The following is a 26,274-nucleotide window of genomic DNA, read 5'->3' on the forward strand; positions in this document are numbered from 1 at the left end:
CCAGGATAGCTGTCATGTGTCCCCTCCTCTTCCTTCTGAAACTCTCCATAAAAGTACAAAAGGCCCCCCACCTTCTTCTTCTACATTGGCATCGCCCTCTTCTAATTAGTAATTATCACAAACGTAAAAAAGAAAGAGGAATACCCACTCTCTCCTCCGATCGCCAAAATAATACAAAATTAAGCAGCTGAGCTATGGCTAAGAAGAGGAAGTCCGCAGCGACGAGCCTGGACGAGGTGGATCGGACCATGTACGCGTCGTTTTGCAGCGCAGCTAACTCTCTCTCCCAACTCTATACCCAGGCCATGAACCACCAGAAACTCTCCTTCCAAGCCGGTGAACGACAAGGCCTTGTGCGTATATTATCACTCTCTCTCTCTCTCTCTCTCTCTCTCTCTTTTTTTTTTTTTTTTTTTTTTTTTTTTTTTTTCACTTTCTTATGCGATTGTCGTTTTCATGATTTTTTTTTATTATTTATAAATTTTTTTGGAGAAAAACTAAAACCCATATAATAATTTTTGTTAAGAAAAAAATTGATTATTTCGTTTTTAGTTTGATTGTTCATTAGATTGCATTACATTCATCAATTGAACATGTTGCTCTGTTGTTTGGAGTTAGTGTTGTGATTGTATAGAGTTGAATTATGTTTTCTATGTTCTTTTGTTTGGTTATAGTTAGTGTCAATTAAGATTGTTGAAAGTTAGAATAAGAAAAGCTCCAATTTTTTTTTTTTTTTTTGGGTCAAAAATACTATTTTTTTTATTCGGAGGATGGGATGGATACTTGTGGTGTAGGAATGGTGTGTGATTGATTGAGCAACAATCAATAGCTATCTTGCTTTATGGAGGTAGGGAACTTCAAACACTGGATAATTATATAGTGTTGATCTCGAAAATGTCAGCAAGCATGATTGTTTTAATGCAACTTGGTTGGAATTTCTAGTATTTGAAGTGTGCAGGTTTAGTTTTAGAAGAATCTCTGATTGCAAGGTGAAATATGCTTAATTAATATAAAAAAATTTAAGTAATTACTAAATACTAAATGTAAAATTTGGGGAACGAACGGGGTTTAATTTAAGTACGTTTAAGCTAAGGATTAATTTTTGACTTTCCCAAAGGTTTAGCTAGCAATGCGGCTACATGATTTAGCAATGTTAGCAATTTAAGGGAGAAAGGCTGCATTGTACGTGTACTCTTATGTATGTGAGTAAGAACTTTAGTAAGAATCAGATCTGAGACCTATTGTATCGATCTAAACTAAATTTTTTTAAACAACTAAAACAAGTTTAAACAAATATGAACTGAAGGGGAGAGTCTATCTTTGATATGTGAATCAGATCTTACTATGATATTTTTGTTATACATGGTGTGTTGATTCATTTTGTGTATTTTACAGAAATCTTTATTGAAGTGTGATATTGAGATACTTGAAGATGTAGAACAGGTTTGCAAAAGGTCTGATATGGGCTAAATACATTACTAATTGAATATATACAATCTGAAAGAAACAACCCTACTGAAAGTTCTTTAGCTTCAGGATTTCTTTTAATATCAAGCTTTTTAAATACCTCAAAATAAATGAATGAGAGTATTTTAAAGGGGAAAAAAAAATCCCAAATAGTATTGGATGGTATCAAGAGCATTGTTCTTGGGTATCTAGTTATTGTATTGGCTTATGGCTGTAGGTAAAGAAAATTTGTGTTCATCTTTGCTTTCTTTGTTGTGCTCTAGAGGGGAGGATGGGCCTCGCTATTAGAATTTAAAATTTCCTGTGGAAGTGTGTTTGGAGTGGCAAAGTACCCAAGAAAGGGGCTTTCTTTGTTTGGATAGTAGGGTTGGATAAGATTTTGACCATAGATAACCATAATAAGAGGAATATGGTATTGGTATACTGGTGTTGCATGTATAAGGATTTCTTTTGTCTTTTGCTTCAGTACCAGATTGCGCATGATTTGTGGGCATTTGTTTTCTTTGCTTTTGGGGTGCAATGGGTGATGCTGTACATGGTGAATTGGTTATAGAGGTCTTCTCTTGTTGGAAAGGGTTGTATGAGAGGCATATTAATGCCTGGGAAGCACAGGAACGGCGAAATTGCCAATTTAACGGTCTCGGATACATTTCTAACATGGACACAAACGTACCAGTGTTGGATATGTTTCTTACACGAACACAAACGTGTCAAGTACGTATTCAGCAGGGGAAAATCATTTTTTGAATTCGGATATGCTGCTGACATGGTTGGGACACATCTGTGACATGGAAAGGCCAAAAACAGGGGAAAAAAAGGAAAAAAAGTAGAAGGAAAATCACACCCCAGTTGATGTCATGTAGTGATCCTCCTCGAAATCAACTCTAACCCAGTCGTTCTCACTTCTATAGTTCTCCTCTTCTCTGTTTCTTGCTCTGGATTTGGTGCTGTGGTACATCACCGCCGCTTAACAGATTCAGCCACAGATCGGCAACTTCTCACTATCTCGGTCTCAGTCCTCCATTGATCATCCATCGGACCATCGCTGACCACCAATAAGTCCCCCTCACTTTCTAACTCTCTCTCTTTCTCACTTTCTCTCGCATTCACTCTTTTTTTTCACTCTTTGATGAGTCTATTTGTCGACTACACTTAGACTCTTCAATTCACTCTTTGTTTAAATTTTTGCTTTTTCTAATGTGTATTGTTTACTTTGTTTGTTGTCTTTTAGTTAATATATTATTATATTTATTGGGCGGGTCAGTGTTTGTTTTGGTTATTACTTATTACTTATTTTTTGTTTTTCCTTGTAGTTAGCATATGACTATAAAATTATAATTTTATTTGATATTCAATGGGTCTTAGTTTGTGACCCTTTTTTGATTTTTGGTTTGTATATGAATATTATTATTTGACTTTTTTTTTTTTGGTTATTGAATTATTGTTTTTACTTACTTTTTAAATTGAAAATAAATATAAATTATGTCCAAATATAAAATATATATACCTAAAAATAAATATTAATTAATTGTCGTATCCTAATTTTTCAAGAAATGCCATGTCACCGTACTATGTATCGTGTCCGTATCCATGCTACATATTTGATAGTGGCATATGGTTCATGACTCCTGATTATTTGAATTTTGTACAATGTTTTTAAAAAAAAAAAAAATGGGGGAGTGGGGGTTCATCTAATTTTTTTAGTTGATCTCTTTGATAGCAATCTCTTTGACAGCTAGTGTAAAATAAGTCACTCTATTATGAATGGATCCACTACAGATACTAAATACATGTGACTGATCTTGGCTAGTCCTTGACGATCTATAGTGACCTCAAAATTTGGGACTAAAGCTTTGCTGTTGATGTAATAAAAGCGAAACTCTAAAAGGAAAAATCTTGGGATTTGAGTGATAGCTCATTGGTTTTGGCACCCTTTGTGGTGACCAATGTCTAGGGTTCGAACCCCACCTCCCCCTTCTACACTAATTATTTAATTAAAAAAATATTTATTACTTATAAAGAAATATACTTGTTAAATGACTTGGATTTTGCTTGCATAAATGATAAAAGTGCAAGATATCTTGGAAGTTGTACAAAGAATTTGGGTTTATAATTTAATTTAAAGAAAAAGCACAAGTGGGGTTTAGTCAAATCAATTGGTAAAGTTTCTTAATCGTTGAATAAGAGATTTAGGGTTTGAATTTTACATACACCAAAAATCAATTGATGTCTTGGCTTGATGGTATAGAGTAATAATTATGGAGCGGATACTATAGGTTGAAATTCTATTGTATCTATTTAAAAAAAAACGCAAGTTGCTATATGGAGGATGTTGATTGATAGAGGAAGTTAACTTAATGACTTACAGGAGTAAGCTATGATTTAGGGCATTACTTCTCCTTTTGTTGCTATACAAATATTAAAGACGCTGCCCTCACCTAGGGAGTCTCAGTGGTAAGGGAGAGTGCCTGAACTAATTGTAAACCCAGAAGTCTTTGGTTCGACTTCTAGTTGAGGCATTTCGCGATTTACCATATGCCTACTTAGTGGGGGTGTGTAAGCATCCGGGGTTCCCTCAAGGCTGGTCCCACTAGCCCATACCTTGAGGGGGTTCCTTATTAACAAAAAAAAGTATATATATATATAATATATATATATATATATATATATTTATATATATATTTAAGACACTTTAGCCATGGCTCGAGCTTCGGAGCAGAAGTTATGTTATATCTCAATTGGCAAGTGGCACCAGATTATATATTTACATGGCAGGACTGAATCTTTCATAAAAATGTTATGGTCAAATCCAGTGGATTTTATTGCTTATATATATAAGCAATAAAATCCATTGAAAGTATACAAAGTTTTAGTGCCTTATCACCATCTATATCCTACTCCTCAAGTTGGCACTCCAAATGAGCCCAACATGCAAACGTGTTACCCCAAGTACTTCTAACAATACTTGTAGATTGACTGCATTTTAGTTTCTTGGAGAGGCCAAAGTGCAAATGTGTTCTCCCAAATACTTCTAACAATACTTGTAGATCGGCTGCATTTTAGTTTCTTGGAGACACACTGTCTGCATTCCAACCTCTAAGAAAAGTTTTTAATTTTTGTTCATTTTTGGCTATCGTTCAATCCCTGAACATTGCATGATAGGTTTTTAACTGCATGATGATTGTAATTATAGCTCCCTGACCCTTCCTGATGCTCCTCTACCCTCACTTTTATTTGTGTCATTGTTAATGATGCAAACCAAATTCCTCTATTCCCACATAGCTTCGACTTACCTCTTGGGCTGCTATAGTTTGCATTTTGTTGTATTGTTTAATCTTTACGAACAAATGCAAAACTTGTTCTTCAAAGCCTTCAAATGAAACTCCCAAGAATTTGCTAAAGTGCCTTTATTTGCATTGTTTAATCTTTACGAACAAATGCAAAACTTGTTCTGCAAAGCCTTCAAATGAAACTCCCAAGAATTTGCTAAAGGGCCATTATATGTGCGTTACCCACTCTGACATGTCTGAGTTGTTATTATCCTCTGCACCTTGGGTTTCTGTTTGAGTACAACTTGCTAAGGGTGGTACTTTCATTGGGTCTTTGTAGGGAACTATTTCCAAGCCTGTGGGGCCTCCCTTTGTGTCAATTTGTCAATTTCCATACCTAGATTACAACTTGCATCCTCCATTGTTGATGTATAATAAGGCATGTTGCCATGGCAGATGCCATGCCCCTCTAGTATTGTGGTCACCGCCAACTTCATTGGCTGGTTCTCTATGCTGGGAACCAGCCACCCAGCCATATATGCAGCTCCACACTCCACTCTGCTTGTGCTTCAACCAATGTGAGGTCCACGTCATCAATCATCAGTCCATCTCATCAATCATCATTTCATCTCCATGAGACTGGCTATTTTTGCTCCCATCAATGTGTATAGGCTCTGTAGTGTCTTTGTTTTATGTGTGTTCGTATGGATTTTGGTCCATCAATGTATATATTTTTAAGTAATAAAGTTTTATTAATTTAAAAAAATAGAGCCACCCAAGTATAGAGGGAGTATACGACTAGAGACTATACAATCGATCACACAAATTGCATAAATCCATCAAATCACTAGTCAAACATTGAGATTGACTACGTAATACTCAACCAATCCAACAAAGTTCTAAAGAAAAATAATTTTAGATCAGACAAAGTTCTATCTTTATCTTCAAAGCACTAGTTATTCTTCCCCCTCCAAAGACACTACATCAAGCAATGCAGGGTAGCCATCCATATATAACCATTTCTATGACACCCAAAAATGACCTTGCCAACTAGCTAATAACTCAACCACAGACTTCGGCATCACCCAAGAAACTCCAAACAAACCTACCACCAAAGACCACAAATCCAAAGCAATAGGGCAATGAAGTAATTGGTGACCTATTGATTCCCTGTTATAATTGCAAACATAACACCAATCTAGAATCCAAAAAATTCCTTCTTCTTAAATTTTCACTTGTCAAAATTTTCCTAGGATAGTAGTCGAAGCAAAGAAAGCAACTCTAAAAGGAATCTTCGGTTTTCATATGCTTTTCCAAGAAAAAGACTGAACAATAGTATGAAGCAGGACCGGTGTAGTCAAAGGCGAGCCGGGCGCTCGCCTAGGCGCCTAGGTGAGGTGAGGCGCCACTAAGGCGCCTTTAGTGAGGCACTCACCTTTAGAGCCTAGGCAAGCAAGGCGGCTGCCTTAAGCCATGAAAAAGGCGCTAAGGCGAGAGCCTCAAGTTTTTTTTTTTTTAATTATTATTTTTTTTAAATAGAAGTTTGTTGTGAAACCTATTTTTAGACTATTAATTTTTTTTTTTTGATAAGTAAGAAGAAAATATTATTAATAAGGGAAAAGCATGAAAATACAAAGGGTTCACGGTAGTGAACAAAAAGACACAAGCAGCCATTAAGAAAAACTAAGAAAAGCTAATAGATGAAAGGAATTCCATAAGGGTAAAACAATCCAAAAAACCCCAACACCGAGGCCAATCAAAGAGGGTTCGTTGGCACAAATCTAATAACTGAACCACAGTTTTTCCCTTATCCTCAAAAGAACGCCGATTCCGTTCAGTCCAAATAGTCGACATTAAACAGCTTGGAACCAAATTCCAAATATCGGAGCTATGCTTCCCATGCCAATGGTACCAACAAAATAATAAGTCTGCAACTGAACCTGGCATGACCCAATCGATCCTAAACAACCGAAGCATGAGTCCACAAAGAATGAGCTATCAGACAGAAAAGTAACAGGTGATCCACAGATTCCTCATTACAACAGTACATACAACAACGATTCGCCAAAGGGCGACCACGAAGCAAAAGATTATCCAAGGTAAGAATCTGACCATGAGTTGCTGTCCGCATAAAAAATACCACCCTTTTAGGAACCTTGACTTTCCAAATGCCCTTCCAAGGGAAAGTGGAAGGAGCTGCATTTCGAATCTTATGATAAAAAGACCGAGTGTCAAACTTCCCACTTCCATTAAGATCCCATCGAAGCCTGTCACCCCCATCTCCCCTAGGAATCCGGGTTTGGATTAAATGAAGTAGGGAATAAGAAGTCGCTAACTTCTAATCATTGAAATCCCTAAAAAAGCTTAAACTCCACACTTTGTTGTTAACACCCACTGGAGGGCTTAACACTTCAGAAACATAAGCTTCTTTATTAGTAGAACACAAAAATAACTGGGGATAAAGAATTTTAAGAGGGACATCCCCAGTCCATTTGTCATGCCAAAAAAGAATACGAGAACCGTCCCGCACTACAAAAGACAAATGCTTAACAAAACTATCCCACCCTTCACTAATACTCCGCCATAAACCATAACCATGGGCCCTTCTACAAACTCTTGAGCACCAGCCCCCTTTCCCCTCCCCATATTTCATGGCTATGACCCTCCGCCATAGATGAGTGATTTCATGGCCATACCTCCAAAGCCATTTCCCTAATAGGGCCTGATTAAAATACGCCAAATTCCGAATTCCCAAACCACCCAACTCGTGCGGTAGACAAACCTTTTCCCAAGCCACCAATGGATATTTGAAACACTCAACTAAAGAATCCAATAAAAAATTCCTTTGAATACATTCCAATCTAGTCGCCACAGCTTTAGGGATAGTAAAAAGGGAAAGGTAATAAGTCGGAAGGCTTGAAAGGGTACTTTTCAACAATGTGAGTCTACCACCCTTTGACAGGTAAAGCCGTTTCCAGCCTGAAAGCTTCTTTTCCAACCTCTCAAGAATTGGATTCCAAATAGCGGCTGTTTTATACAAAGAACCCAGTGGCATACCCAAGTAAATCATAAGCAAACTGCCCACCCTGCACTAAAGAAAATTAGCCAATGACTGGATATTGCTCACCTCCCCAATAGGGACAATCTCACTTTTCCCCATATTCACCTTCAAACCAGTAAAAGCTTGAAAACAGGTCAAGACCAGCCTAATGGAAAAGATCTGCTCTCGAGAAGCATCGCAAAAAAGAATAGTGTCATCAGCAAATAGTAGGTGAGAAATACGAATACCAGTATGATTATTTGGACCCACATGAAAACCCTGAATGAGACTACCTTCCTCAGTTTTCTTCAGGATACGACTTAAAACCTCCATGATCAAAAGAAAGAGGAGGGGAGACAATGGGTCTCCTTGTCTTAGACCTCTAGAGCTACCAAAGAAACCAGTAGGAGACCCATTAACCAAAACTGAGAATCGAACGGTAGTGACGCAAGTCTTCAGCCAACTCCTCCATCTACCCCCAAAACCCATCCTCTCCAACAGATAAAACAAGGAGTCCCAATTCACATGATCATAAGCTTTCTCGATGTTTAACTTACACACCACCCCTGGAGCACGACACTTCAGTTTACTGTCTAAACATTCGTTAGCAATAAGCATCGAGTCCAAAATCTGCCCGCCACCAACAAAAGAATTCTGCGACTCCAAAATGAGTTTATCCAACACCAACCTCAATCTGTTAGCCAAAACTTTAGACAATAGCTTATCCACACTGCCCACTAAGCTGATAGGCCGAAAATCTTTGATATTCAAAGCATTATTCTTCTTGGGAATCAAAGAAAGAAAAGAAGCATTCAGAGACCGTTCAAACTTTGAGCTCCTATGGAAATGATCAAAAAAAGCCATAATATCTGATTCCACTACATTCCAGCATTTTTGAAAAAATGCCATAGTGAAACCGTTAGGACCTGGGGCTTTATCGCCCTCCATCTCTTGAAGAACCTTAACTACTTCCTCCTTAGAAAAATCCCTCTCTAGAACAAGCCGCTCATCCTCCTCAATACAACCAAACTCTAAGCCATCCATAGAAGGACGCCAGGTATCTGACTCAGAGTACAAACTCTGATAAAACTGAACCACCTTAGACCACACCACTTCCTCATCCTCATAGAGAACACCATCCACCTCTATACCCTGAATATGGTTAGATCTTCTATGGGAGTTAGCAACCCGATGAAAAAAACGAGTATTATTGTCCCCCTCCTTCACAAATAATATCCGGGACTTTTGTCTCCAAGAGATCTCCTCTAAAGAGGCAAGATGTGCAACCTCACTTTTAATCTGACATCGCCTAGTTTGATCCTCCTGAGAAAGGCCTAACAAGTCCTCCCTAGCATCCAAACCCATCAATTCAGATAAAAGACATTTCTTCCTAAAGGCCAAATCCCCAAATTCCTCCTTATTCCACTTTTTCAAATCTTCTTTTAGAGCTTTTAATTTATGAGCCAGAATAAAGCTTGGAGAACCCACAAAGCAGTACCCATTCCACCATTGCCGAACCCTCTCTACAAAACCCTCTTCTTTCAACTACATGGTCTCAAACTTAAAGGCACTACGACCTATATTAACACTACTAGTCACCACCAAAAGAGGGCAATGGTCAGAAACAACACGAGGGAGTACCCTTTGAGACACATTCCCAAAATGATCTACCCAATCCATTGATGCCAAGGTTCTATCGATTCTTGACATATACTCTATCCCTGAATCTCTAAACCAAGTAAACGATGCCCCTTCAAGAGGTAAGTTCACAAGATAGTTAGCCTCAATGAAATCTGAAAAAGCAAACATAGCCGGGCTAAAGGCCTTACAGCCAAGTCTCTCACTCGGATAACGAATGATATTGAAGTCCCCAATCACACACCAAGTCGTATTCCACCTAGAGTGCATCATTGAGAGCTCCTCCCACAGAGCACCCCGCTGACTATCATCATTAGGACCATACACTCCTGAACAAGCCCATACAAAATCATCTACAACCCCCTTCAGTAAAACATTTACAATAAAACATTTACAGAAAACCGACCAATGGCACAATCAACCTTTTCATAAACTCTCTTGTCCCAGACCAGTAACACCACCCTTGCAGTGTTGACTGCATCTAGAGCAACCCAGTCTAGGAACGAACTACCCCAAAGGCTTCGAACAATAGAAGAGCTTATAGAAGCCAGCTTAGTTTCTTGATAGCAAACAGTATCACACTTCCACTCCTTGAGAAGATTTTTACAAACTTCCCACTTCTGAGGATTGTTTAATCCCCTAACATTCCAAGATAAGAGTCGTAAATTCATCTAACACAGGTATTCAACCCCATGCCTACTGAGGAATCTCTGTTCCTCCCCTTAGATGCTACCCCCTCATAATTGACAGAAGAAAACAAACCTTTAAGTTCCTTGAGCCCTTTCTGCCTTGAACTCACAATATCTTTAGAAGTCCCAGCATTTACAACATCAATGCAATCTTGTTCAAGGAGATGAAACAAAGCCAGACATTGATCTTCATGCTTAACAATAGGAAAACCCACTATTCTACAAAAAATTTTCATCAGGCTACATACCCATTTCGAATTTTTTACCTCTGACCCTTGAGCCTCTTCCTCATCAACTTCCTGGATCACCTCCAACTCCTTATGTTCCTTGGGATCCCATTTAGATAAAGGTGAACACTCCAAAAAGCCACTCTCTTCCTCCCCTTGAGAAGAACCACTAGGATTAACTTCACTATGCTTCCACTGATCAGACCCATCTTGTACTAGCTCAGTCCCATCCTGTACTAGTTTTTCTCCCTTCTCCCCTGATACCTCCATAGAATTTTTTATCTCCCCAAAACACAAGCTCATCTCGCTACCTAGGCCTAACAGAGGAGAAAACTGATTTTGGGTTGCTCCCTGATGCCATTGAGGCGAAAGAAACTCCTTCCTAGACCCCTCGGCCTCGTCAACCTCCCTCTTCTGAACTCCCCAGCCATCGGAGACTGGATCTCCTCTCCGATGAACCCAGGCTTGGCAGTTTCCGTCGCACCCAGCTCTTTGGTCGACAGTGAGACCACTGAGACGACATGCACAGGGTCGCCGGTGAGGGTAGAGGCGCCGCGATCCAGTTCCGGCCCCGTTGCTAACATCGGTGGCTCTAGATCTCCACCCCTTCTCCCGCTTAAGCTCTTGCCCACTACCCACGATGCCTGGGCATTAGACTCCACTTGAAGAACTTTGGGCTTGACCAAACTGCCCTTCAATTGAGAAACCATTTGCACCTCGGGTTGGGCTACAACAGGCCCACCTGACTGTTTTGTTACTTCTGGCCCATCACTTAACACCTTGGGCCAGTTGAGCACCTTATCACCCAGCCGAGTCACAGAACGTCTCCCATTCTCAGTCTTACACACTCTCAATGCCAAAGTAGCAGGAGTCAACTTAAATTGAAAAGCCCGCGTGGGTACGCCAGAAAAAGTTGAAACATTGCCTTTTATAACTGAAACATTTTCTATAGGTTTTCCATGCATCACGTTCTGCCCCAAAAATGTTCCAATTTTTTCAAAATTTTTGATCTTTTGCTGATTACCATAATTAGATAAAAACTTCCCACTCCGGCCACCACCAGCAAGTTTACCATCTCCACCACCATTATTAAAAGGAACCTTTGGCTAGAGATAACGATTTAGCACCAGAGCAAAAATTCCTAAGCTCATTCTGAAACAAAAACCAGCTAGCTCTATTAGAGCTTGCTGGTATCATTATACAACCTCTCCTAGACCCTCCAAAATAAACTGCAATAACAGCTAACAGACTAGCTTTGTTAGATCTCCCACAAAACTCCAATAACTTCCCATTCTCCCTAAATCTCTTACAAAGTAAAACATGGCTAGGCACCTAATCTCGTATATCCTCGAGACAAGTAAGTATCCACTCCAAGCCCCTACGTCCAACCCAAATCGAGCTCTTAACATTCCGACGTGTCTCATGTAAAGCATATGAATCAGACCGCCCCCCATCAAAAGAAAAAGAAAAATGTTTAGCATCAATATGAAAAGACCTCTTGCTGCCTCCAAGAATAGAGGATATAGGTTTGGGTGGGATGTTATGAGAGGTTTCAATGGAGGGAAAACTTGGTGTGATTAAAGGTGCAGGTACAAGAGTAGGCTTTTTAGGCAAAACTTGGTTAGACCCCTGAGGTGGGGAAGGGGAGGGCAAAGGCAGTGGTGGAGGAGTGGGATAAGGATATGGGAAAAACCCAAACTGTGGAGGAAAGCAAAAGGGGGAGGGAGACGGAATATGTAAGGGTGGCAAAAAAGGAAAGAAGGAAGGTGATGGTTGAGGGAGGGGGTGAGGGAGAGGGTGGGGTGGAGAGGGCGAGGCTGGGGTGGGGGGGAGCAAGATTCATATCACATTCACTGACTATTAATTTCAAAAGGCATGTTATAAAACCTATTGTTAGTTAAATTAATTTACAAATTTGTTTTGTATGACTTATTGTTATATAGAAGCTTATTGTAAAACGTATTGTAAAAACTAACTAATAGAGCCTAAACCATGTTAATCCTGTATTGGAATAATTTGATAGACCTAATTTCTTCATGCTACACATTGAAAAACACTTAATTATAATATTATAATACACTAGGTACATATGATTTAAGTTCTATATGTATAATAAATATATTAAGAATTTGGCGCCTCGCTTTACTTGGGCTGGCGCCTTTTTGTCGCTTCACGCCTCGGGCGATACAAGGCCTTGGCGCCTTAAGGTCGCCTTTCGTCTTTGACTACCTTGAGCAGGACCTGTGGAAACCACTAAGTTGAAAACCCTTTTTCTTATCCGGTTCCCAACACATCTTATCCTTCCCACTCCTCACTGACGCACCATAAATAATATCCATGAAATTCAACAAAGACTCCAATTCCCAATCTTGCACAGCTCTTATAAAATTGACATCCTAGTGGAGGACCCCATTGGTAAACTTCAAAAGATTAGTCACACATGCTTCCTTCTCACCGCTAATCGTGAATAACTTGGGAAAGCACATTGCAAGACAACTCTCCCAACATCACTGATCTTGCCAAAACTTCACCTTAGACCCATCCTCGATTTCAAACTAAAAATTCACCTTAGACCCATCTCTAATCTCAAACTAAATAGAACGTGACAAAATGGGCTAACCCTGTCTAATATTCTTCCACAAACTTACTCCATAAGGATGAGGAGCTGAATTGGAACACCAACCTCCCATTCACATGCATATTTTACCTCTGTCACTTTCATCCAAAGTGCATCCATCCCAATCCCAAAGTTGCATAATCACTTTCCTAGCAAGGCCTCATTAAAACGCCTCAAATTCGTAATAGCCAAATCACCTGCCGAAAGAGGAGCACATATCTGAGTCTAGTTGACCGGATGAAATTTTGACTCATCCCCCAAACCACTCTATAAGATATTTTGCTGAAGTGGTTCAATTTGGTTAGCCATATCAGCATAATGGGAAATAAAGAGAGAAAATAGGTCAAAAAATAAGATAGAGTAATTTTAATTAAAGTGACTCTACTTCCCTTGGATATATATCTGTTTCCATCGCACCAGCCTCCTTTCCACCACCAAATAGGATTGTGTATCATCTTCTCCTCTTGAATTTAGCACCCAAAGGAAGACCTAGGTATTTCATTGGAAGCAAGCCCACCACTTGCAACCTAAAACATCCACCAGCTCCTCAATATTAGGAACCGCTCCCACAGGCACCAGTTTCGACTTGCCTAGGTTTATTTTCAGACCCAAAATCGCCTCAATCCAAATAAGCACCAGTCCGATATAGCTGATCAAGATCAGCATTGCAGAAAGTCAAGGTATCATCTGCAAAGAGAAGATGAGATACCATCATAGTACTCCCCACTGAATTTTCCACACTAAACCTTGACACATGACCATCATTTACTGCCTTATCCAACAATCTTTTTTATTTTTAAATTCAATAGTTGGGGTAGGGGGATTTGAACCTTGGATGTCTCCATTGGAAACACTAGGAGGAAACCAAGTTGATTGGGACCACTTTAGGTCTAGGATCAAACCAAGTTGCTAGGATACTTCTGCAAGGAAATTTATTTATACTGGATACTTATAAACATCTCTAAACATTTGCAGGTAAATTTCTTTTCTTGGAAACTTAATCTGTTACTTGTTAGATACTCTAGACACGTTTGAATATGTGTCACAAAGTATAACTGACGTTGTTTATTTTGAAGTTTGACGATTTTGATGTGAGTTTTTCATGCTGGTGCCTCCTTTTCTTGTCCAACGCAGGGATGCTTGCATTTATAGTAACAAGTTGGAATTTATAAAAATATAATGAAAATATTGTGTTTTGTCACATGTGGACATGTAGGATTCCCATATATGTTCATATAATCCATATCTTGTACATATATGTGCTTTTAGGGATCAAGCAATTGGCTGTCTTAAGGGGTGTTAAGCATGTTATTGGGGGAAGACGAGTAATGAGGTTGAAATTGAATTTTCACATATCTAAGAAAAAAGTACACCTCAAAATTGAAATCTTCCCCACCCCCAAGCTGTTTATTGTTGTATTAGAGCATTATCATTGGGGGTGTAAAACCCCCCAAATTGCTATTTTAGATTCACACAAGCCCAAACTTGGTTTACCCAAGTGGCTATTGCTAAAAAATTTTAGCAAGTAGAATCAGCAAGTTCGTTTATATAGGAATTACTGTAGCATGTATATAAAATTAAAATAATATTATTTTATTCCCTCTCTCTCTTCTATTCCCCACACTCCCACTCACTCTCTGGCTCTCTCTCTTCTCTCTTATCTCTTATCTCACTTTACGACTCTTTTTTCTTTTCTCTATTTGACTCTCTCTTTTCTCTCTCTCACGATTTTGTGGCGGTGGATTGGCGGGGCTGTGGAGCAGCAGTGGGTCAGTGGGTTGTGATTTGGGTGGTAGTGGGTTGAGATTTTGTGTTGGTGGGTTGCGATTTGGGTTTTAGTGGTGGTGGCTGGCTGAGTTTCGGTGGTAGTTGGGTTTGGTGGTTGCGATTTGGGTTTCGGTGGTGTGGTTGGTGGTTGGTTTTTGGTGTTTCAGTTCTTTGTTCCAATGGTGGTGGCGGTGGTGGCGGCAGTTTGATGTTTCAAGGGTGGTGTTGGTTGGGTGTTTCGGTGGTTGGTAGTTGTTTGGTTGGGTGTTTCGGTGGATGGTGGATGTTTAATTTGGGTGTTTCGGTGGTGGCTGAGTTTCGGTTGTAGGCGGTTGCTGGCGGTGTTGGGTTTGGTGGTTTTGGTTTGATATGGTTTTGGGTTTGTTATGATTTTTTGGTTGGTTTTGGGTGATTTTGGTATGGGTTTGTTGGAATTTTGTTGGGTTGATTTTGGGTCTAGGATTGATTTTGGTATGGGTTTGGTCGCTGGGTAGCATAGAGAGAGAGAGAGACGGAGGAGAGGAAGAGACCGGTTGTTGGTAGCAGAGAGAGACACGCAGAGGAAGAGAAAAAAAAATAGAGGAAGAGAGAAAAGAAAGAATAAATAAATGAATAATATTGGTTGTGATGTGAAAAATAAGAAATATGTAGTGTGAGTTGTAAAATGGTATTGTAAAAGATAAAGTATGCTTTTAGATGGTAAAATGACTATTTTTTTAGACACTAGGATGTGAATGCTCTTACGAGGACCACATAGAAGGTAGCCAAAGTTGGTTTCTTCTTGATGTTATTCTAATTTGGTGTTAAACATAAACTAGAAAACCTAGGAAGCACTTGCACATATACGGGTGCGGGTATGGGCTTACAAGGACCACATAGAAGGTAGCCAAAGTAGGTTTCTTCTTGATGTTATTCTAATATTTGGTGTTAAACATAAACTAGAAAACCTAGGAAGCACCTGCATAGATACGAGTACGGGTATGGGTACAGTACGATGACACAGCAATTTTTGAAAAAGTAGGATATGGTATGGTGAGAATACATATATTAATTAATTATTAAATATTTTTTTTATATATTATTAAGTATTTTTTTTTCATATGATGTTAAATATATATCAATTTAAGAGCAATAATGGATAATAAAGTGAATATATAATTATTAAATGATGTTTAGAGATAAGAATATAAAATTGAAAAAAAAGGGAACAAGTTAAAAAATTAAAATATTAAATGATGTTTAGAAATAAGAATATAAAAGTGACAAAAGAGGGAACAAGTTAAAATATTAAAACAATAATATGATGTGTGTGATTCATATATCAAATTGGGCTTGGGAGAAGGGTCCAAGACTTGATAAGTCTGAGAGTTCCAATGCTTTGTCACGTGCCCAAGCCACAAAACTAAAAGGAATAGATAAGTGGTAAACAAGTGGAGAAACCAAACAAGAGCAACGAAAAAGTCAAAAAAGAACAAAAGGAAGATAAAGGACCAGAGGCAAAGAAGAATAAGAAGAAGAAGATCTGTGAAAACGAAGAAGAAGAAGAACTATGATGGGTTGGGGTTGTTCTTTAGGTGACCATATTTTTAAATTAAAAAAAAAAAAAAAAAATCTGGGACACGCGTGCAGCTGTGCCCCAGCCGCACGCTGTGTTGCATACACATCTGACATGGGTACAACAACCATTTAGCTGTATCCGTGCTTTCCTATAGAAAACCTCCTTGACCATATAGAGTTAGAATTAGGTAAAAATGGATATTCCTTCAGTTTTGGGCTTATGGAGTTTGTATTGGATAAAACGGGCTGGCCTTTTGGTGGTGTTATCAAAAGCACACTTAAAGCCCCAATCTTCACCTGGTTGAAGTGAATCTTAATGAAGTGTGTCTCAAGACACTTTTTTTGGAGCTTTTTGCTGAAGCAAAAAAGCACACCTAGGATCGCCATCGCTTTTAATTTATTTTAATTATTTACTAAAATAAATATGAATATAAGAATTAAATGCTTGATCTGGAAGGAAATGACAAGGACATTGATTTATTATACAAACACTATTCTTAAGGTGCTATATTACTTGAACAACTTTTTTTTTTTTTTTTTTACATATCAAAAGACATGAATAAGGATGATTTATTATGCTTGTGCTTTCTAGAAAGGCCTTTTGGATATATTTTGAATGAACCATATACTTCATTTGATCATAGCTATTATGCTATGATGCACCAATAAGGGTACGGGTATTGGTACGATACAGGTACGGAGATACAACATTTTTTGAAAAATCTAGGAGATGATACGTCGGGATACAAAAATTAATTTATTAATTAATATTTATTTGTAGGTATATTTAAATATTTTCGTACATAATTTATGTTTATTTTAATTTTTAAAATTAAGTAACAATAACAATAAAATGCTTGAAAACATATCTAAAACCAACCAACCAACCAACCAACCAACCAACCAACAAACAATATTATATTTATTATTTTATTTATATGATTATATCAGACCCAACAACAATGTTCTATACAACAGAGGCAAAACCAAGTCAAAACAAACCAAAGCCGAAAAGCCCAACCCAAGCCACTAAGCAACAAAACCAAATGAGAGGCAAAACAAAAAGAGAATAAAAATCGTGATTTGGTGATTCCGATGCTAGGGAGAGAGAGTGAGAGTTTGAGAGACTTACTGGCAAGAAGGAGGAGGAGCTCTGGCGTCGTCGACAATCCATGAAGGCGAGAGAGAGAGTTGTGATCTGGGTTTGTCAGGGCAAATTCGGAGGTGCTAGCAGTAGAGAATGAGAGTGAGGGAGTAGAAAGGAGAGAGAGAGAGAGAGAGAGAGAGAGAGAGAGAATGATCGTGTGAGATTAGATTAGGGCTTTTAACCTAGTTGGGCTGATCAACGGTCGGAAATCATCAAGGTGTCAAATTCTTCTCTTTTTTTGGTGTCCAATCTGTACTCGCCGTATCTCAAACGTATCCCGTGTGTATTTGAGCCGTATTAGAATAAAAAAATCAAAAATTTTTTTTTTCTTTTTTCGCTTTATACTCTCCAGGTACGGTTGTACCCGTATCCGTATTGGATACCGGTACGATGGCAAAAATGCTGTATCGATGCATCAGAGCTACTATGGCAATGTATTTTTATAAAGTACAAGAAACTTGTATAAAATTTTATGTTTATACTTTTTAAGATTAAATTATTATCATATTTTTATGTAATAATTGTTTTCAAATTTACTATATAAAGATTTTAAGAAATTGAAATAACTAAATTAAAATTTGAACTTGCAAACTCTGTGCAATTGTACTATCCATTTTAGCTAATAGGTAAAATATATTACTTTTTTTACTTTAGTAACTTCTTAAATTAGATGTTATGTATCTTTTTATTAAAGGTTATTATATATTATATTTGAAAAATGTGTGCTTCACTTCAATTAGACTTTTGCTTGTGCTTTGTGCTTGGGCTCCAAGAGGCTTGTGCACTTAAGTATTCTTGAATGCTACTTTTACTATTTGTTCTAGCAAGATGAATGCTACTTATTTATATAATAACCTTTATCTATATATATATATAAAGAAGAAAAATTCTACCTTTTCCTATATGTTCTAGCAAGTTGAATGCTACTTATTTATATAATGACCTTTATATATATATATAAAGAAGAAAAATTCTACCTTTTCGCATCTCAGTTCCTTGCATATGCCACTCTTTGTTGAACCCTTTGCTATAATGGCTTAACAAATCTATGGAGATGTACCAATTGGAACCAGCCTGGGCAGTTTTGCCTTTATCAGAAATAACATACTTAAAGTAGTAGTTTCCATTAGTTCATAGATCACTGGGGGCACTCTTTTATGTTTCCTTTGGTGCTTAATCCTCCATTCTTTGAAATTTCTTTTACCAGCAAGTAGGCAACAGGATCTGAAGCTTTTATTGATATTACATGTCATCTTTGAGTTAGGCCTTCGGTCTTCATCTGTCATCTTAATATTCTTTATTAATGACCCTGGCATTTAGTTAATGTAGCCCAGTTGTTTTGTTTTTCAGGAAAAACTCTATCAATGGATCCGGAGACAACAAGAAGAAGGATCTAGAGTTACAACAGTTGATATTCTCAATTACATTCAGGTATTTTTAACTATTGACCTTACCTAATTTGTTTAGGATCTTTTATAATCTAATGACATTGTATTTTTTTTTTTTGATGGTTTAATGACATTGTATTAAACATATATGCACTTTGAATTGAAATTGAACATTAATTTTAAATAATAATAGTGTGGGTAACTCAGAGGGAAGATCCTTGGCAGTGTCTCATCTCCTTTTTGCAAATGACACTCTTATTTTTTGTGATGCTGATCTAGACCAGATTTTGATTCTCTGTATGATTCTTATTTGGTTTGAGGCGGTGTTGGGGCTAAAGATTAATCTGGGCAAGTCTGAATTGGTTCCGGTTGGAGTAGTGCATAATATTGATTTATTGCTAAATGTCCTTGGCTGCAAGCAGGGCTCTCTGCCAATGAAATATCTAGGTCTTCCTTTGGGTGCTAATTTCAAGGATAAGACTATATGGAATCCGATTCTAGAGAAAATGGAAAGGAAATTGGCGGGTTGGAAACACTTGTGTTTATCAAAAGGAGGTAGAGTCACCCTAATCAAAAGCACCCTTTCTAATTTACCCACTTACTTTCTATCTCTATTTCCTATACCTGCTAGTGTGGCTAACTGTATTGAGAAGCTTCAGTGGAATTTCTTATGGGGTGGTTTTGGTGATGAACCTAAAATTCATTTGGTTAAATGGGCGACTGTATGCGCTCCTATTTCTTCGGGTGGATTAGGGATAAGGAAGATAAGATTTTTCAATATAGCTCTGCTTGGGAAGCAGTTATGGAGATTTGGGATTGAGATGGATGCCCTTTGGAGACAAGTGATAGAGTTGAAATATGGATGTCTGTGGGGGGATAGTGTACCGGATTTGTCAACGGTCCTTACGGTGTTGGTTTATGGAAGAGTATCAATCAGGGATGACCTTCTTTCTCTTGCCATATTCTATATGATATTGGTGATGGGTCCAGGGTGAAGTTTTGGCAAAACCGTTGGTGTGGAGAGACACCTCTTGTAGTTAGCTATCCTGAACTGTTCAGATTTTGCAGGAATAAGGAGGCTAGTGTGGTTGAGCTTATGAAATCCCCTAATGGAGTCCTTTTTTGGGATGTGAGTTTCTTTAGGGGTATGCATGTTCGGGAATTAGAGGCTTTGTCAAGCTTCATGGAAACCATATACAGTTCTTCAATAAGGGGGTTTGGTGAGGATAAGATGTGTTGGATTCCTAGCATAAGGGGTTCTTGGTGAAAGATTATTATAGAATTTTAGCTGGTCCTACTATCTTCGGTTTTCCTTGGAAAAGTTTTTGGAAGCAGAAGATTCCCTCTAGAGTAGCTTTCTTTGTATGGTTTGCTGCCTTAGGGAAATGCTTGATGATTGATAATTTGCGAAAAAGGAAGGTGTGGATTTTGGATTGGTGCTACATGTGCAAGAGTAATGGTGAATCGGTTGACCATCTCTTCCTTCATTGTCCCTTTGCTATGGATCTATGGTCTATGGTTTTGGGTTTATTTGGAGTATCTTAGGTTATGCCTCATACTGTTTTGGGGCTGTTAGGGTGTTGGCAAGGCAGCTTTGGTCGTTATCGAAATGGTTATATATGGTCTATCGTTCCTCATGGCTTAATGTGGTGTCTTTGGAGGGAGAGAAATAGTCGTTGTTTTGAAGATATTGAGAGATCTATTCCGGACCTCAAGCTATTATTTTTTAGAACTTTGTTGGATTGGTTGTTTGCTTTGCAAAACAAATCTTTCCCTTCTTTTATTGATTTCCTAGATTCTTGCAATTTTTGTTTTTGATTTGTTGTCCCCTTGTTCACTCCTTGTGTACTAGGGTGTTTCCCTTTTGATATCAATATATCTTACTTATCAAAAAAAATAAAAAAAAATAGTGATACAATATAAAGATTGACTTAGTTGACTAGGAGGCCGCTGTTGATATCAGGCTTGGGATTTAACTTTTCTAATCAAATCTGTCTGGTGGGTATTCTTGCTGTAAATATTATTGTCAAGATTTCACCTTATTCATATAGGCATTTGCTCTTCAAATTCTGCATCTATGTCTGTGTGATTGCGTATATCTAATGCTCATTAGGTTCTGTTTATATTGGCATAAAATATTTCTTGGAAAATACTCTTTGGATTTTTTGATGTTTGGTGCAGTAGAAAAACTTTATTTAACAGAATTTGTCTTCACAGTCAAAGAAGACTAAGCTTAATTGGCAGATAAGGAACCATTTTGCAAAATATTATTGTCTAACAATCTGATCTCGCTCTCTTCATCAGAGACCCAGACTGAGTCTCTACCATCCGTACCCATAGGCTGTCGTGCCACCCTCCACCCACACCCATGGCACATCTCTTATCTGTTTTTTTTTTTTTTTTGGGACTGAAATCGGTAGACACTGCTCTTATCTGACCACCCAGTTGCTGCTCTAATTTGCGATTAGCTCCTAAACCCACTAGTCTCTCATGTCTCCACTAGGGCTGTCCACGGGTCGGTCTGGGTCGGGTTTGTGCCCAACCCGCAACCGACCCGATCAGATCGGGTGGAGAAATTCCAGACCCGCCGCCGACCGCGAAAAGCCACCGGTCGAGTCGGATCGGACTCGGGTGGGCGGCGGTCGGAGTTGATTTCGACCGAAATAAATTGTAACAAACACTGAAGAACCAAAATCAACAAAAATCAACAGAACAAAAATCAAACTTCAGTGGTTTGATTCCTGAAGAACAAAATCAACAGATCTACAAATCCAAAGAGAAGATCTACAAACCCAAAGAACAGATCCACACATCCAAAGAACAAAAACCCAAAGAACAGATCCACAAATCCACAGATAACCGAACCTAAGAGATGAAATAGAAAGGTTGAATCTGAGAGATGGAGGCGAAGAGCACAGATCAACGACGTTGCGGACGAAGAGCACAGATCAACGACGAAGAGGCAGAGATCGATGATGGGGAGGCATATATCGACGACGACGATCGGCGAAGGGTAAACATCGGCGGTTGGATCGGCGAAGGGTAAGAACTGAGAGTGAGAGGATGACTTTGGAAAGTAGGGACTGGAATGAGACTGGTTAACAAGCTTCAGACCTTTAAACCCATTGATATGGCGGTCGGGTCGGGTGGCTCGGGTATTGGAGGAAGAGACCCGCACCCGATCCGCCAGAATCGGTTTTGGAAAGTAAGGACCCGCCGCCGACCGCCGGAGGAGTCGGATCGGACGGCGGACGGTTCGGGTCCGGTCGGTTTGACCGGGTGGGTTGGATCTGCGGGTTGTTTGGACAGCCCTAGTCTCCACTGTGCTCCTCCATGGACCCTATAATTTGGTGTATTTGCACCTCAATTAGGTTGACCTGCCATTTTGTACCCTCAATTCACCACCACTGCCTGACTTCAACACGTAGAAGCACAGAGAGGCACACCAAACTTTAATGCCACAAGTTGATTATTAAATGAAAGAGAAATAGGGGGAGGGAAGGGGATGGCAGAGGGCATTGGAAAGAAAGGGGGTGCTATGATTAGGATTTGTTGTTGACTTCATTTTAAAAAAAGAAAATGAGAAGCAATGGGTAGACTTGGAACATTGTTCCTCTATGTTTAGTGTGCGTTTGTGTAGCTGATTTCTGCGTGCGTTTGCATTTGCGTTTCACTTGGCTGGTCTCATGACACTGTTCATGGACCAGCCAAGTGATGAAAAACGTGTGGCACTGTTCCCATAGCACTGTTTCATAATAAAAAATATTTTGCTACAGTGTTTTTAACAATAAATTTTCAGTTTTCAGCAAATAAGCGGTATCCAAACACACCCTTAATGTGGTGTTTTTGAAGAGAAAGAAGGGCTCATTGCTTTGAAGGGAAAGAGATGCACATGACAAAGTTGGAGTTTTTCTTCTTCTTGTTGATTATTAAATGAAAGAGAAAAAGGGGGAGGGAAGGGGATGGCAGAGGGCATTGGAAAGAAAGGAGGTGCTATGATTAGGATTTGTTGTTGACTTCATTTAAAAAAAAGAAAAAATAAAATGAGAAGCAATGGGCAGACTTGGAATGTTGTTTCTCTATGTTTAAAGAGAAAGAAGGGCTCATTGCTTTGAGGGGAAAGAGATGCACATGACAAAGTTGAAGTTTTTCTTCTTGAAGACGTTATGTGATGGGACTTTGACTCTCCGTGCTTTTTCCGTTTTGGACATTCTATAGTTCTTGGATACTTTTGAGTTTTTAACCTCTCGTGTTTTTATTTTTATTTTTATTTTTGTTTGGGCTTTTTCTTTTTTGGATTTTATATCCTTCTGATGTATTATGGTTGTGCCCCTTTAATTTTTTTATTTTTTATTTTTTGATGGATTTTATACTTATCAATGATAACATTGAGACGTTTTAAAGATTTCAAATACATAATTGAAACAACTGATAGTTTTTCTTCACTAAATTAATATCTGACATAATTTGAAATTATAATAGTATTTATATAAACTCTGCAAAAAAAAAGGAGGAAGGGGGGGTTGGTGAGGGGTGGGGTTAAAACTGCCTACCAGTTACTTGGAACTTCCACAATACTGGGAGCCTTTTGCACTATGTGTAGTTTTATATTAGCTGTTTTGTATTTCTTAGATATCTTTGAAATTGAAGTTGCTCTAATCCCTGTGCAGAATGAGCTGGACTACTGTGGGGAGGAGCCATCAATGTCCCCTAGAGTTCCAGTGCAACATCAGTATTCTCAACCAGTAACAAATTTCATGAACTCTGGTTTCCCAATCTCGTCAGGCTCATCTTGCCCAACAACTGCTGTGCAAGGAATTCGTTCCGAGCACTGTGACCAGCAATCCAAGAACTCAGTGTTCTCGAATGCTTTATCAAGCCCCGTTCGTCAGAGTCTTCAGCATTATCACATTACTCGGGGAGGGTATTGCCCAAATGGTGGTCTTCCCTTAGGGAATGGAGCCAGGAATAATGAACCCACAATTATTAATAACCAGAGCAGGGATTCTAGTGCTCTGAATCTCAGTTCCAACGATTCTGCCATGGACATGCACGCAGATAGTCCTGCTCATGAATTCATTTACTGATATTTTGCCCATTTCACTTGTCCCTTGCCATGGAGTTCAACTGTTCAAGACTAGGGAAGAATTATGGTGATATGAAGCTCTTTTGTTCGTTTCCCATAAGAAATGAAAGCACTGGATGGAAATGATACCGTGACCTCTTAATTTACTTCTCTTGCTGTCGTTGAAGATTGATTTGGGTCTTCTGTATCTTCTGTAAAGCGTTATTGTTGAATATATCTTTAACAATTAAACTGGCACCTATGGTTTTACTTACCAAAAAGAGGCACCAATGTTTTTGTTTTTTAGTTGTTTTTGTTGCAATTTTTTTCCTTTTCTTTTTGGGCATAAATTATATAATTTCTCTATAGTTTAGAGGTGGTTTAAAAGTAAACCTTGGACTTTACTAAGTTCTAATTAAAATAGTGAATAATTTAAAGTTTCAATTCGTTTTCTTAGTCATTATTCACTAAGATTAACCGAAACTAAACTAAATTGCATTTGAGATCTTTTGGATATTACGGACTTGTCACATGTCGTGCAGAACTTGAACCAGGTTGAGCTATGGACGCTCCCTCAAGGCTATGCTTGCTTGACTTGTAACACTTGAGATGGACGGTATTAAAAAGTAAAAACGGCTATGAGAAGCTACGAGTGCTAGTTAGTGAGCTGCTGTCTAAAATGGGGAATAAAAACTCTGGAGTTAAAAAGACTAGGGGGAAGGGACCCCTAAGAAGGTTCTTTTGAAGTTGACAGTAGGGCGTGAAGTTTCTAATGATTTTTCTTTGGCATGGGGCTAATCTCTTAAGATTCTCGGGAATGTTGAAACTCTCTAGTATTCTCATGAGTTTTTTAACAAATCACACTAAGAAATTTATATACTGCTTCACTCAATTTCACTTTTGTAGGAAAGTGGAATCTCTTTAAAAAAAAGTTGGGGGTATTCACATTTTCATGTTTGGAAAAAGTCACTTTAAAAAAAAAAAAAAAAAAAAAAAAAAAAAAAGGACAATTGCTATGGATTCAACACTCATTTTAAAAATTGTGGTTAATAATTAGTCTAAAAAATATATTTATATCTTCTATTTGGGATTGAGTTATATACTAAAAGAATAAATTATTTTTGTTGATAAGACATGATTTTGTAATTTCCATGAAGAACAAGAATTTAAATAATTATTTTTGCATTATTATACATGCCAATTAGAAATGTTAATTAGACTATTGTTTTAGTAAATTTGCCATGATTTATAGTTTATGTGGGGCCCAAGAATTTGTGGCCCTGACCCATTTTTACATTGGAGCCCAAGGCCCGAGCCGAGGAGGGGTATAGCCGAGGACGTGTAATAAAAGTCCAAGTAGTCTTGAGACATAGCCGAGGATAATTATGTCCTCGGCATATCCGAGGTCCCCCTGAAAGAAACGGCAAGAGCGGTATAGAAACAGTTTTGGGAAAAACCTAAAATATCTATGTTGATAGAGAAGGGGACGCTAGATAATATAAGGACTAAGGACAAAGGGAAAGCTGCCATTACTGCCATTGAATACTCTGCACCTGACAAAGCTATGCTCTTCAGCTTTTACAACCACCCTCAACCACTTTGGGTATAGGCTGATGAGACAAGTATCAGTCCTGGAAAGTCGAACCTACACGTGGACGTAGGATAAGGGATACAGGCTAATATAAAAGGGGAAGCAAGCAATCCGGAAAAAAGGCTGGGAAAAAGGCCAAGAACCAGAGCCTCCCAGACCGTTTCGAGGAGAAAGACTCCACGAAGCGAACATGGCTTACTTTTGTATGAACACCATAGTTATCCACCGACCAGTGACCAAGGCCTAGTCCTTCAAACCCATGCTCTACAAATGATATTGTCTGGGCCCGCTTTACGTACGAGCCCAATATCATCTTGGGGTCGTCACGAATTGAGTCCTTACAGTTTATATTTTGTTTCACATTTTTTATTTGGAAAAAAAACCTTTATATTATGTTTACAAATCTAAAGATATTTCGTATAAAATAAATCATTCCTACGAGATTCCTAATAATAAACTAAACATAAGAGTCTCATATTCCTAGGAATTATATCAAATTTCTAATAAAGCCAATATAAGAAGAATTACATTCATAGTTATCTAGATTTCTAGACATAAGAATTTAGATATCAAGAATAATGTAGACTCCCACAACCCGAATGCTTTGTGAAAGTTTTAGGGAAATGGGGAAGTAAAGCAGATAGAGTACATGCCTCGCTCTTCACCTATTCATGGAGGAGAAGCCATAGTTTTCAAAATTGTACTAAATATTTAATTGTCAAGGATTGGTATATCAAAAGATTCGTTTAACTATAGGGACATTAGTTCAATGGTTGGTTTAATAATTTATTAATTTAAAGTATATATAAAAA

At 38.3% G+C, this 26,274-nt stretch overlaps 1 protein-coding gene across 2 annotated transcripts; it reads left to right on the forward strand.

The window, feature by feature from the left end:
* On the forward strand, positions 1-24,177 carry LOC126713598 (uncharacterized). Of its 2 annotated transcripts, XM_050413385.1 has the most exons (4): positions 1-353; positions 1,396-1,443; positions 18,769-18,849; positions 23,477-24,177. In XM_050413385.1, exons 1-4 carry the CDS (start codon positions 195-197, stop codon positions 23,891-23,893), a joined length of 705 nt encoding a protein of 234 aa, XP_050269342.1. In that variant the 5' UTR covers positions 1-194; the 3' UTR covers positions 23,894-24,177. The 2 variants fall into 2 exon arrangements, with proteins under 2 accessions (XP_050269342.1, XP_050269343.1); XM_050413386.1 differs by lacking the exon at positions 1,396-1,443 and having other exon boundaries at positions 7-353.
* The last annotated feature ends 2,097 nt before the right edge of the window (positions 24,178-26,274 follow it).

The sequence above is a fragment of the Quercus robur genome, chromosome 2, assembly GCF_932294415.1.
Source record: "Quercus robur chromosome 2, dhQueRobu3.1, whole genome shotgun sequence".
Taxonomy (NCBI): Eukaryota; Viridiplantae; Streptophyta; class Magnoliopsida; order Fagales; family Fagaceae; genus Quercus; species Quercus robur.

Bases quoted from the DNA above. Each gene is read 5' to 3' on its own strand.
- LOC126713598 (XM_050413385.1), top strand. From the start codon at position 195: ATGGCTAAGAAGAGGAAGTCCGCAGCGACGAGCCTGGACGAGGTGGAT. The intron at 354-1,395 runs GTGCGTATATTA...TGTATTTTACAG, and splicing joins CCGGTGAACGACAAGGCCTT to AAATCTTTATTGAAGTGTGA. The intron at 1,444-18,768 runs GTTTGCAAAAGG...TTTGTTTTTCAG, and splicing joins TACTTGAAGATGTAGAACAG to GAAAAACTCTATCAATGGAT.